General features: G+C 48.8%; 1 protein-coding gene across 4 annotated transcripts in view; it reads left to right on the forward strand.

Moving 5' to 3' along the window:
• The window catches only part of ARHGEF6 (Rac/Cdc42 guanine nucleotide exchange factor 6), a 3,277,165-nt gene that overhangs the window by 1,950,874 nt on the left and 1,314,092 nt on the right, over nt 1-12,199 (forward strand). For all 4 annotated transcript variants that reach the window (XM_069612789.1, XM_069612790.1, XM_069612791.1 and 1 more), the window contains one exon: nt 2,645-2,723. In XM_069612789.1, coding sequence (XP_069468890.1) covers nt 2,645-2,723 — 79 coding nt within the window. The remainder of the gene's footprint in view (nt 1-2,644; nt 2,724-12,199) is intronic.

Below are 12,199 nucleotides of genomic sequence, written 5' to 3' on the forward strand. Positions count from 1 at the left end.
TGAAAGCCCACGCATCCCACTCCTGCAGGAGCGTCTGTGGGTGTCCATGCTAGCCGTGCCAGCCACTGTGAGCGGGTCCGCCTCCAACACCCTGTGTGGGCGTTTTCGATCAGGTTGTGTGCTGCTCGGCCCCGCTTCTCCAGCTCAGCAGAAGAGCACTCCGGGGCTTTCTGCATCCCCGCTCACTGCCGACCAGCTGTTTTCAGGTTTTTTGCTTTTCGGGCGTCGCAGCAGCCTTTGTTCAAGGCGCTGGCCATTTTGTATCTCCTGGACGCTGTCCAGATACAAACTTGCAGAGGTGTTACAGTCTGTGTGCACCCCTTCGGATTTCCGTGCTTCGCCACCGCAGGCACCAGGATTGCAGGCACCAGGATTTCATACACACAACGGTGTTTTGTTAGTAATAAATATTCTCTGCAGGCATATTGATATTGTAGGATCATGCAGGATCGATCGGAGCAGCTCTGGGGCACACGTCCTATTCAATGGCTCTTAAGCCACGCCCCCCCCCCCCGCCCGAGTTTTGGTACAAGTTAATGGCTCAGTGGCACTACACACCATCCCGTTTACACAAAATGAAACCTTCTATCTTGTTGGACTGTTGGAGAGGGTGTGGAATGGTAGGCTATTGGAAGCATATTTGGTGGAACTGACCGAGGTTGCTGGGGTATTGGAATGAGGTAAACAAATATATGGTTCAAATGTTCAATCATGTCTGCTGGTGTTGTTTCTGGAGAGTTTGCGACACAGTCCTAAACAAATATTGAAGGCTTATACCATACTACAATTGGCGGCCTTATTGGTGATTGCTCGAAAGTGGAAGTCGAAAGATCCACCCCATATCATGAATGTTTTTCCAAGGTGTGGAATTTTTTGGCATTAGAATGGATGACATATTCTGTACAAGGGGACCACTGTAGCTTTGTCAAGGATTTGAATGTCGTACTGAACGTTTTGTAAAATTACTATAATGTGGCTTATTGCCCTCAGAGCTTGCAAATACTGGGAATAGTTAAAAAAAAGTTGTAATCATTTGCATTAATATGATGGCTTCTACTGCTGTTTAAGGCCTGTTTCATGCACAGTCGGAAAGGGGAGGGGAGAGAGTCAGGGAAGGGGGGCATGGGGAGGTGAGTGGGGAAGTATATTTGTTATTAATGTAAAATGCCTTTAAATAAAGAAAAGAAAAAAAAAAGCAAAAGGCTAGTCTTGACAGGTTTCCTGAACGGCCAGTAGGCGGGTTCAGAACGAATGTGGAGGGGGAGTTTGTTCCAGAGGCAGGAGGCCGTCAATGGGAAGCTAGAGCCTCCAGATCTTGTACATTTGAAGCAAGGTGTAATCAGTCTGTGGCCGTAGAGAGACCTTGTTGGTCTTGTAGAAGAGTGTTTGTTCAGTCTCTGCGAGAGGTAAGGAGGTGCAGTGTTAGAGAGGCACTGATGCGTGATTGAGCGAATATTAAAGTTTATACGTTCTTTGACTCGAGGCCAGTGTGCTGCTCTTCTATGACTTGCCATTGCCACGTGGTCGCATTTGGAGAGGTTCATTGCCGCTCGGATGTATTGTTTTGGATTGTCTGAAGTTTACGATGGTTGCGTTCTGAAGGACCAGCCAGGAGGGTGTTTTACAGTAGTCAAGCTGGGAACGTATGGTGGCTCTTGCTATGGTGAGGTGGTCTTGTGGAGAGAGAAGATGTGTGTTGGCATTTAGAAACTTAGTGGTATGGGCAGCTGAGGAAGCATTGGAGTTGATGTGCAGGGTCATGTTGAGGCTAGAGTCTAGGTAGACTCCAAGTGTTTTAACACTCGAGGAGACTGGGATGGCGCAGGCATCAATGTTAAAGGAGTGGTACGCAGAGTCAAGTTTGGAAAACGGGAAGGGGGCCGACTATCAGGATTTCCGTCTTGTCAGACAGAGTTGGTGGGAGGCCATCCAGGCTTGGATAATGTCATAGATGGCGTTATCTTGTTGGAGTCTTGTGTGTGGTCACCAGAGATGGGGATAAGGATCTGCATAGTGTCGGCATAATTGGTGAATGAGATCCCCAAGTATCCATTACAGAACAAATTACTTAATTTTGGTAGTGATCTTTCTGATGGATAAGCCTTCATCCAACATGGATTCCTCATCGACCCACTCCTGTACCCTTCTGATGGTTGGCTTGCAACCTGTGTTATTTCTACAGTTCCTCATCCTCGAAGTGGAGAGAAAATTGTCACAACTGTAGGTAATAGAGGGTGCAGGTGAATCAATTTACATTGCTCTGAGGTCAAACCGAGAGCTATGGGTGCCAAAAAGGCCGTACTGAGCAACAGTGTGCCCCCTCATGGCTATTATAAATGTTTTTGACCCAGTATGTGCCTGGAGAAGACATTTAAAAAATGGAGAATCTTTTGAGAAAAAACACCATTCATCAGTAAAAACATTACTGAAAGTACGTAGCGTGTCTGTCCAGTATTAACTCTGTGACTATCAGGAATGTTCTTGTACTTAAATATATTAACAAATGTGCTTTTAGATGTTTCATCTAGGCTCATACTATTGAGGCATTAATACATTGATTATACAAAAGGATTACAAACTGCATGACAACAAATATAAATGTATTTGCACATTTCATTTTTTACTTCATATTTATTATCTTTAGGGGAAATTGCCGCTAACTGGAATGACAGTAACTAAGTTAAATGAGCATGAGGTGAACGACTTTGCATTTGAGATCACAGGTCAGAACAATTTGTTTTGCATATACTTTGAAGCATTTGACTAATGCAACAAAAAATATATTCTGTAGCCTGCATCTAATTACATTTCTATGTAAAATAATAAATTGTTTTGTTTTGCTTTAAAGCCTCATTTAAATAATTTCTGAGTGGCCTTGGGAGAGTAATGGAAGTTAAATGTTTGTTTTGTAAGAAAATAATTTGTAAAAGTAATCGATACTTTGAAAAATATTAATGGTTATGTAGATGGTGGGTATCATGCACACATATATGGTGTAATTTATAGGGGCTCCTTCCTCATGATCTCTTCAGCCTAAAGAACATAGCTGTTATGTCATCAGAATCAGCACAGGGCACATTGAGGACAAGAATGGCAAGAAACTAAAGCAAGGTTAATAGTTCCAGAATAGGCACAAATTACACCATTGAGAAGCACTGAGAGCCAGGATGGGGGACCTTATATCTTATGGTAATGAAGAAATAACCCTCAAGGTGTGTGTGGGGGGGACTCACGGAAAAGTGTGATTGCTGTTGCACATGCTAAATAGCTCTAGTGCATTGGGATGATTAAGCATGCATGTGCGGCGTGTGCAAGCTTTCAAGGGGGAAATAAAGCTGTCTCAGCATCTGGCAGCCATCATGGATATAGTTGCACTGAATTAGAGAGTATGCTGGGACAGGATGGAAGGCTTGCTCCTCGAGGACTCATTTGATGCTGTGATATACTGTGCCATCCGAGGACCACACCTATGGGCAAACTGCCACTGGCAGGAAAAAGCCTTACTGTTCATAGCAGCTGGTTGCCTTGACTGGCGGTCGGTACTCTGTGCAGTTCGGACACTAACACTCCTACCCAAAGACCCAAACGGAGGAGACAGGAAAAGGTTTCTCCAGGTGATTGGCATGAAAATGGCCAGTCATCCAAGCAGTACGCAAGAATGCTATAAGCCTGCTCTCGTGTGTGATCTTTGGAGCCGTTACCTTCCAATCCACCAGATTCTGTAGACTCTCACGCATCCTGCTAGAATCTCAGTCATTGTACCACATTTTCTTCCTAGTCCCCTATGAATATAGGATCATGTTGGTCTGGTAACAAATGCGTTCCAGCCTGAAGGGTTGAAGGGTTTATGGAGGAGTACCTCGAACAGCAGTTGAAAGGACCATAAGGTGGGAAGGCACAGGCGAGCCATGACTGAGTTTGTCATGCCCAGAAAAGTGAAGGGATCATAATCGCAAAAGCATAATTTACTAAACCTATATTGACCATGGATGTCACAAGCAGATGGCCATATTAATACGTTCCGTCCCCTTTCCTCCATCTTTGTGAGCTTCCCCCAACATGGAGACGGTACCGGAACCATTGGCAGCGAGAAATTGAGCTTCCCCTTAAAATTTAGTATAGCGCACATGGGCGTGGCCTCTCACGTGGGAACGCCCCGCCGAGGCCCTGCCCTCCGGCGCCTCACCTCAGTCGCTTTTCCCGCACTAAAGGTGTCGGACCTGGCAGCCAGCGCAGAGACTTTTTTTTAGCTTTCCGCTCGCTCCCTGTTTTGTTTTTTTCAATCTTATTTAACTTCCCTTCTGTGCCTTGCCTCCCCCAGCGCATGTCGGCCGCAGAGGATTCATAAGATGTGCCTCATGCGACCGCTCGTTCTCAGCCTCTGACCCCCATGCACTCTGTCTTAAGTGTTTGGGCCCGACCACCGCTCGGACGCATGTTCGGCTTGCAGTACTCTCGGTCACAGATCATTGAAGAATCGATTATCGCGGTGTAGGGAGATCTTCCACCATTCTCCTCCTCCCCACATTAAGGACTTTGTCTCCAGGCCCTCCATCAAGACAAGGTAGGCCCTCTGTTCAGCATGGTTCCACAGCGCGGAGACTCCTACCCGGGGTTCCTTGAATTCAGGTTCTGGCAGGCCCAAGGCCTTTAAGGCTACTGGCTCCCAAGCCTCTTCTGGGTGCTCTGAGACAGACCTGGCTACCGGCTCCCAAGCTGAGGGGCTCAGGGTCCCTACCAGGCTGTCCTCGGAAGTGCGATCGAGTTTGTCCTCTTCTTCTACCCCAGGGGGGTAAGGGATCGTCCAGTGCTACCTCCAAGAGTCTATCCACGGCACAATCGAACGCGCCTACTGGCACAGGTGCCGAGTGCGTCAAGCCTACCAGAGCTAGCTCAGAGGTCGTGAGTCAGGGTGTTTTGACTACCGGCCGTCCGTCCGAGAGCTCAGAGCCTACCAGAGGGTTCTCTGGGTTCGACACCTCTGCTTCAGGTGCAAGACCCAAACTGTATCCTCACATGTCTGAGGCCTCTTTTGGCCCACGGCTTCTGCGCCCTCCCAGCTCAGGGCGTGCCACAAGGCTTAAAAATGACAGAGAGGCATGTGGCGCGGCCTGCCAGGCCGGCGGTCATCTTGGATACTGGTTAGGGCCCGCCAGTGCTTTCGCCCATATAACGGGCTTTGCAAGATGATCCCAGCCGCCTTCCCTCTGGAAGTGGCAGCGGATCCTACAGTGCAGGCTTCTGATCTCCTCAGGGATACGTCTACCCATCACAGCCTTATGGCTACACGCACCAGGCACCTCAGTGCTTTGACCAGGAGCAGTGGCCCAGTGCGTCGGAGGTCCGGCACTTAGGGACCTGGCGGCTTGTGAGGACTGCTTTTTCGAGCACTTCCTCTTCCTGATGCGTTCTCCTCAGATGAAGGGGCTCCTGAAGGACATTGTGAAGGAGGTCATCCCGCAGGTGGCGCCGCCCCGGCTTCCTCCTCTGGGTACTCCTCCTGTTCCTCCAGCACTGCTGTTTCCAGTGCCGATCCCTCCACCGGTCCAGCCTCTACGGGTAGTTCTGACCCCTCCACCGCCTCCGGTACCACCAAAGCCTCCCCATCAACAGCCGTTGGACCTGTCTGCGCATACTGACCTAGGGGGGGACCTCCCTGGCACCTGTATCCCAGGGCTCGGATTCCTCTCGGTCTGTGAAAAACTGTCAGGGGGTGGGGGGGACGATGACGCCCAGGACGATGAACCCCTTGGCATCTGTTAAGGCCTTTCATTATCGCTTTAGGGCTTGGCAGAGTTCTTAGGGGTCCCTGTGCCCGAGGAAGCCCCCCAGAAGTCGGCAGTGCTAGCAGAGGTCTTGCGAAAGCGCACCACGATCCGGCCTGGCATCCCTCTCCAGAAGGATTAACGGCAGGTGGTGCGAAAGGTCTGGGAGAACAAGAAGTTGGACAGCAGGTTTAGGCTGACGGATGGGGCTCCCACCTGCAGCCACATTCCTCATTGGTGGCTGTGGCCTCCTTGTATTCTAAACCATCGTCTTCTTCCACAGGAGCCACCTCCAGTTGCCTCTCCAAGCAGGAAAAAGTCCTTGAGTCTTTGGGAAAGCGCTGTTATTGCATCTCAGGACTGCATCTGCGGCAAGTCAATGTTGATGCCCTCTTGGCCGTGGCTAACCAGAAGCTGTGGCAGGAGCTCAGGGATTTTCGGCCTGACCTCCCTTCGGACAAGCAAGCGTCTTTCAAGCCTGGGCTGGCAGATGCCCGGGCCATTGCACAGGACCTCATTGAGTTTTCGTTCCCCGACATCGACACAGCCAGCAGAGGGCTGTGCCTTAGGGTCGAGATGAGGAGGACGACGTGGATGCACGCCACTAAGTTTTCATCTGACTTGCAGAAACAGATCCTGGATTTTCCCTTTGAGGGTGTGGACCTTTTTCATTCATCAACCGATGACGAGTTGACAAAGAAGAAAACACCCACTCAAACTGCCAAGTCCTTGGCCATCCTGACCAAACCAGATCAGAAATCCTTCCTTCAGTCCCAGGGAAGGACCGAGTTCAATGCCTGTGCCTTCTCCAGCTTCAAGGGGTTCTGGGACTTCAGTACACGGAGGCCTGACAGGTTGCCGAGCGACAACAGGAGGAAGCAGCAGAGGATGTCGTGTGGGTTTTTACGCTGCCCCTCTCTGCCCCCGCCCCTGAAGCCAAGAAGCAGGGACATCAAGGTCTGGGAACACAGCCGTCTGTGGGGGTCATTTGGCTTTGTTCCAGGACACCTGGAAGCGTCTTTTCAGCAACCCGTGGATCCTATCCGCAGTCTCCATGGCCTTCAGTCTTCCTCTTCGTTTGCCTCTACCATCTTTTCCTCCTCTTCGACAGATCGTGTCCTCAGCACTTTTACGGGAGGTCCCTTTGCTCTCAGAGATGCAGGTGATAGAACCAGTTCCTCTTGTAGACAGGGCCTCTGAGTACTATTCTAGGATGTTTGCGGCACCCAAGAACATCCAGGATGGCCTGAGAGTTGTCCTGGATTTGTCATTTCTAAATCTGTCTTTATCGCTGGAATGCTTGAGGATGATTACTCCCGCGCACATAGGCGGGTCTGTGTGTGCAGGGGACTGGATGTGCTCCCTGGTCCTCAAGGATCCCTACCTGCATGTTTCCATACCTGCATGTTCCCATCTATCAACTGCATCAGACGTTTCTGCGGTTCACGATTATGTCATACCACTTTCAGTACCAATGTTCTGCCCTTGCGGCCTGAACTCGGCTCCTCGTGTCTTCACAAAGTTGATGAAGGCACTGGCGAGTCTTCTCCGCTTGGAGGGCCATCATCTGTACCCTTTTATGGATGACTAGATGGTGAGAGCGGGGTTACCTGAACGGGAGGTACACTCCTGCCAGCGGTTGGTGGATCTCCTTTATCTGCTGGGGTCTCCCTCAACCAGAGGAAGTCACAGTTGTGCCCCTCTCAGGAACTAGTCTTCCTAGGGGTGCGTTGGAACACTACTGTTCAGTGGTTGGTTCCTACGCCTGATAGACTTCTGTACTTCTGCAAGGCGGTGGGACACTTTCTGGCGAACACAACCACCTCGGCATGGTGGTTCCAGCACATTCTGGGCCTAATGGCCTCCTGCAAGCTCACTGTACAGCATACTCGCCTCATGATGAGGCGCCTCCAGCTCCACCTGGTGGCCAATTGGGATTAGAAGACGGGGTGTCAGTCAGACAGGATCCCAATACCACCACTCCTACTGCCCGATCTTCGCTGGTGGCTGATGGATGGCAATGTTTCAGTGGGAGCCCCCTTCACCCGAACGGAGCCTGCCCTGGTGGTGACGACACACTCCTCTCTTTCGGGCTAGCGGGCTACTCTGGAGGGCTACGTGATTCATGAATTATGGTCCAGGATGGAAGCCCTCCTGCATATCAATCTGCTCGAACTCAGGGCAGTGGGCCTGGCCCTCAAGGCGTTTTTTCCCCTCATTGGGCACAAGTTAGTTCTGGTCAGGACAGACAATTCTACTACATTGTTTTACCTGAACAAGCAGGGAGGCACGTGCCCCCCCCCCTCCTCTGCATGGAAGCAGTATCGATCTGGGAATGGGTCCTGATGGGAGCGAGTTTGGATTTCAGCAGTCTACCTCCCGGGGAACAGCAATGCGGAAGCGGACCAGTTGAGCCACCTGGGTTTCAACACCTACAAGTGGGAGTTGCACACCGACTCCTTGTTGCCTCTGTTCCAGCATTGGGTGTTCGCGGATCTGGCTTTGTTCCCAACCCTTCTGAATTCTAAGTGCCCCAGCTTGCTTAATGGGCAGGATAGGGTTGGGGATCTCTGGGAGATTCTTTCCAGATCTGTTAACATGGCCGTAGGTGTTATGCATTCCTGCCCAACCCTCTGCTCCAAAGGACCCTCTGCAATTTTCAGCCTTCGGTGGGTTGCAGCCTCAATGGCCTTCGAAACCCTGGTTTTCAGATCCGCTGCAGTTGTGCTCCAAGGGTTCCCGTCCAGCTTCCGATCTCCAGCAGGCGATTCCTGATGGAGCAGGGCAGGGCGGTGGTACATCCGGACATGGCCAAGCTGGCGCTGGTGTGTGTTAGGGAGAATTCTCTCTTTAGGCTGAATTTCCTGACCTGGTGAGTCCCCCAGCAGCTTTGCTGGATTTCTGGAGTTTGTTTTTTTCCTCCTGCCAAGAGTGAGACTCTTTTTCTCACACTCTTGGACATGATTTATGGTATTCCTTTGACTGGTAATGTGTTTTATGGGCTATGGGGTCCTTTACTCCATAAGGTCTCATGTGTTTTTCCTATGTGTGTTACACAGCACCCTCCGTGCAGTAACACAGGGGTGTCATAGTGACACTCCACCATAGACTCCATACCCTGGGACTGACTACTGTCTCCCAGGGCATGTAAAGTCATCATTGGCTTTACTAGTCCCAAATTATTAACAGAAACCAGTAGAAACCATCATATTGTGGACATGCTGGCCGGGGCAATTCAATTGCCCCGGGGTCTGTTAGTCGAGGGGGCACGTCTTGGCTGGTGGCAGTGGAAACTACTTTTTATATTCGACCGCAAATATTTTCCTATGGGATTTTCCCATTGTTCGAGGCTACCAACATTAATTATTTAATTCTCATAGCCTCGAACATACCGCTGGTTTATTTAATTAATATTAATTCTCCGGTTGGTATTTTTTGCCAAGACTCGATTCTAAAATGGCGTTTGTGTTCTCTTCTGTGACTCCAACCCAGGTCGAGCCCTTTGTTCCACTTTCTGGCGGGCTTCTCCACAGAAGCCTCCAAAAGTGGTGCCACTCTATCTGGGTACCACAGGGGATGTGGGAGGGGGTCTAGGCACCCTGGACTGAGTTAACTTGGTAACTCAAGTCGCACTCTTGTGTGATTGGCGCAATGTTTGAGTGACAGCTAGGCTGAGTGAATGGGGGTTTTCTGCATAAAAGCAGGGCTTTGGGGACTGGAACTTCAGAAGTCTCCACAGGACCTGAGAATCCGACGAGGGAGAAGCTGAGCCGACCTACCACGACAACACCACCGGTGGAGCCCTGCAGAACCGGCTCACCACTTCCCGACGACAGAGAAGATCTCCCGGCTGGAGAGGCTTCTTCCCCTGACTGGTGGGCACAACCAGTTTACCTTTCTTTCTTCGCACCCCAGCCCGGTTTGTGGTCGCACTGCCCGTGCCAAGCACCCTGGCAGCCGGATAGCCACGCACCACTGAACTGCGAATCACCAGACCGCTCCTTGTACCTGAGAAACTCTGCGGCTGGTTTCTTCCCTGGCAGTGCAACGGACTCCTGTCTTCCTCCCCCGGATGAAGCACCGACTTGCACCCGCTGCCAGGAATAACTGCCCCCGCTGGTGCGTTCTCACCACTTTAAGGTACCGTGTCCGCCAGGCCTCCCTTTCTAAAGATTGCTACAAGGTAATAATAACCCCTTAACCTTCTGGACTGGGCTGGCCGCCTTGACCCTCTAACTGGTCCCTTTCTTTGGTCCAACTCCTTTTTGAACCTCTACAAGACTTTTGTGTACTGCAACTGTGTGACCTTGGACACATTTCGTTTGGATCCTCTGAAGGTGGATCCGGCCTCTTGAACTCGAACTTCACGGTTTTACTTTGCCTTCCTCTCTTGTTATGTTCTGATAAAAGTGTTGGGATCTGTTTCAACTTGTTCTCTGCTTTTCTCTCCCTTTTTAAAACAAACTATTAGAGTGCCATCTACGTTAAGCGCTCACCGCTGTCTGAAAATAAGTGAACTTTACTTAAGACTTGTCTAATATTCTTTTTAAGGGAGTGTATATCTTTTAGTGACCGTGTTTTTGAATTGCTTACTATTAGTGCCTGTGTGTTTTTCTAGATGTGGTTTTAAATAAATAATTATATCTCTTTTACACCAAGCCCTGGTCAGTGTTTACTTGTTCTACTGTGTTCTCTTGACCTATCGTGAATACTCTGTATACTGCCTAACTCTTCTTGAGGGAAGTCTGACTGCTCAGCCACAGCTACCAAGTGAATCTGTGTGGTACAGACTGCTACCAAGTGGGTTTACTGCCAAACACCTGTAGTCCTAAATCTTTTGCAGTGGTCCCAGAGGGAACTGCACAGGTTTCTGCCTAACACTGGTGTATAGCGGTGGGATTTGTATTGAGTATACACTTTAGAGTGCTTGTTGAACACTTTAGGACAACTAACCACAGAGCTTAGCATTAAAAAGCTGATTTTCTAACTATGTCTGCTATGGAGAGTTATACCGTAGAATCATTGTCTGGCAAAACTGCTGATTGCTTAAAAGTATTGTGTAGAAATAGGAATCTCTCTGAGACGGGCAAGAAAATGAAACTTATAGAAAGATTGTTAGAAAACCAAAGTCTGGGTGGTACAGAGGAATCTACCCCCCCAGCAAATGTAGAAAACAGTAATGGTATTGATCTGAATCAAAGTCTTGAGAATGAGTCAGAAGAGGAAAGTGAACCTAATGAAGTTAGCCACTCTGAGCCTCTGTCTGCCTTACCTACTGTACCTATACCAGGTCCCACATGTAACCCTGCTTATTTTGAACTTGAAAAAATGAAGCTTGAATTAGAGTACAAACGTTTTTTAGCTCAATCTGAAAGAAACCAAGAGCTAGAGTTCAGAAGAATGAATGCCCAGGCTGAGCAGAAGCAAGCTGAGTTAAGACTCAGAGAAATAGAGCTTAATCATGAATTAGAAATGAAAAAGTTGTCTGTGGAAAATGCTTCTCTCTCCTCTGGTTCTTCTAGGAGTTCCAGTCCCAAAAGACCCCGGATGCCTAAGGAATTAGTGGGTATGTATAAACCTAGATTGGATGTGTTGGATTGGTTGAAAATGTTTGAGTATAATCATGGGCTCCAGGACATCACAGGGAATGAGTGGTTATCAGACATTTGGTCGAAAAAAAATGGTTGACAAGACATTTGGTCGAAACCATTTGGTCGAAAGACAAATGGTCGAATTTATTTTTTTTATTTTCACTTTTTTTTTTTTGGGGGGGGGGGTCCCCCCAACCCCCCTTTTTTTCCTAAAAAACCCTTTTTTCCCCTAAACTAAAACCTAAAATATATATATATAAATAAAAACAAATTCGACCATTTGGTTTTCGAACAAATTCCGTCGACCAAATGTCTTTCGACCAAATGTCTGGACACTGGAATTAGTTACTTCCCTGGTTGTTCTCTAGGCTTCCCCCTGTTGCAACTGATGTGGTAATGGAGTTGGGGGAGGTGGATATGAAGGATTATGAATGTGTGAAGCTAGCTTTGATAGCTAGATTTGGGAAGACCCCTTCCCAGTACCTTAAGAGGTTTAGGACCCTCAAAAAGCATGATGGTACCCCTTGGGCTACCTGGGTGAATGAAAGTTTGAAAAACTTAGAGGGATGGATTAAGGGTTACAGAGTTAACACTTATGAAGGAATGACGAATCTTGTAATGTTGGAGTCAATTTATGATGCCTGCTCTCCTGAGCTCAGACAGCACTTGGCTGATTCAAAGGAATTAGATTCCAGGAAGTTAGCTAAGGCTGCTGACTTGTGGGTTGCCAACAGGGCCACTCACAAGGATTCTGGGGCAACTCAGAAAAAGGATGAGGGAAAACAGCCAAAAAAGGACTTCAAAGAGAATTCTAATAATTCCAATTCCAAAGAGGGCCCCAAA

This window comes from Ambystoma mexicanum, chromosome 5p (genome assembly GCF_040938575.1).
Source record: "Ambystoma mexicanum isolate Mex_15411 chromosome 5p, UKY_AmexF1_1, whole genome shotgun sequence".
NCBI lineage: Eukaryota > Metazoa > Chordata > Amphibia > Caudata > Ambystomatidae > Ambystoma > Ambystoma mexicanum.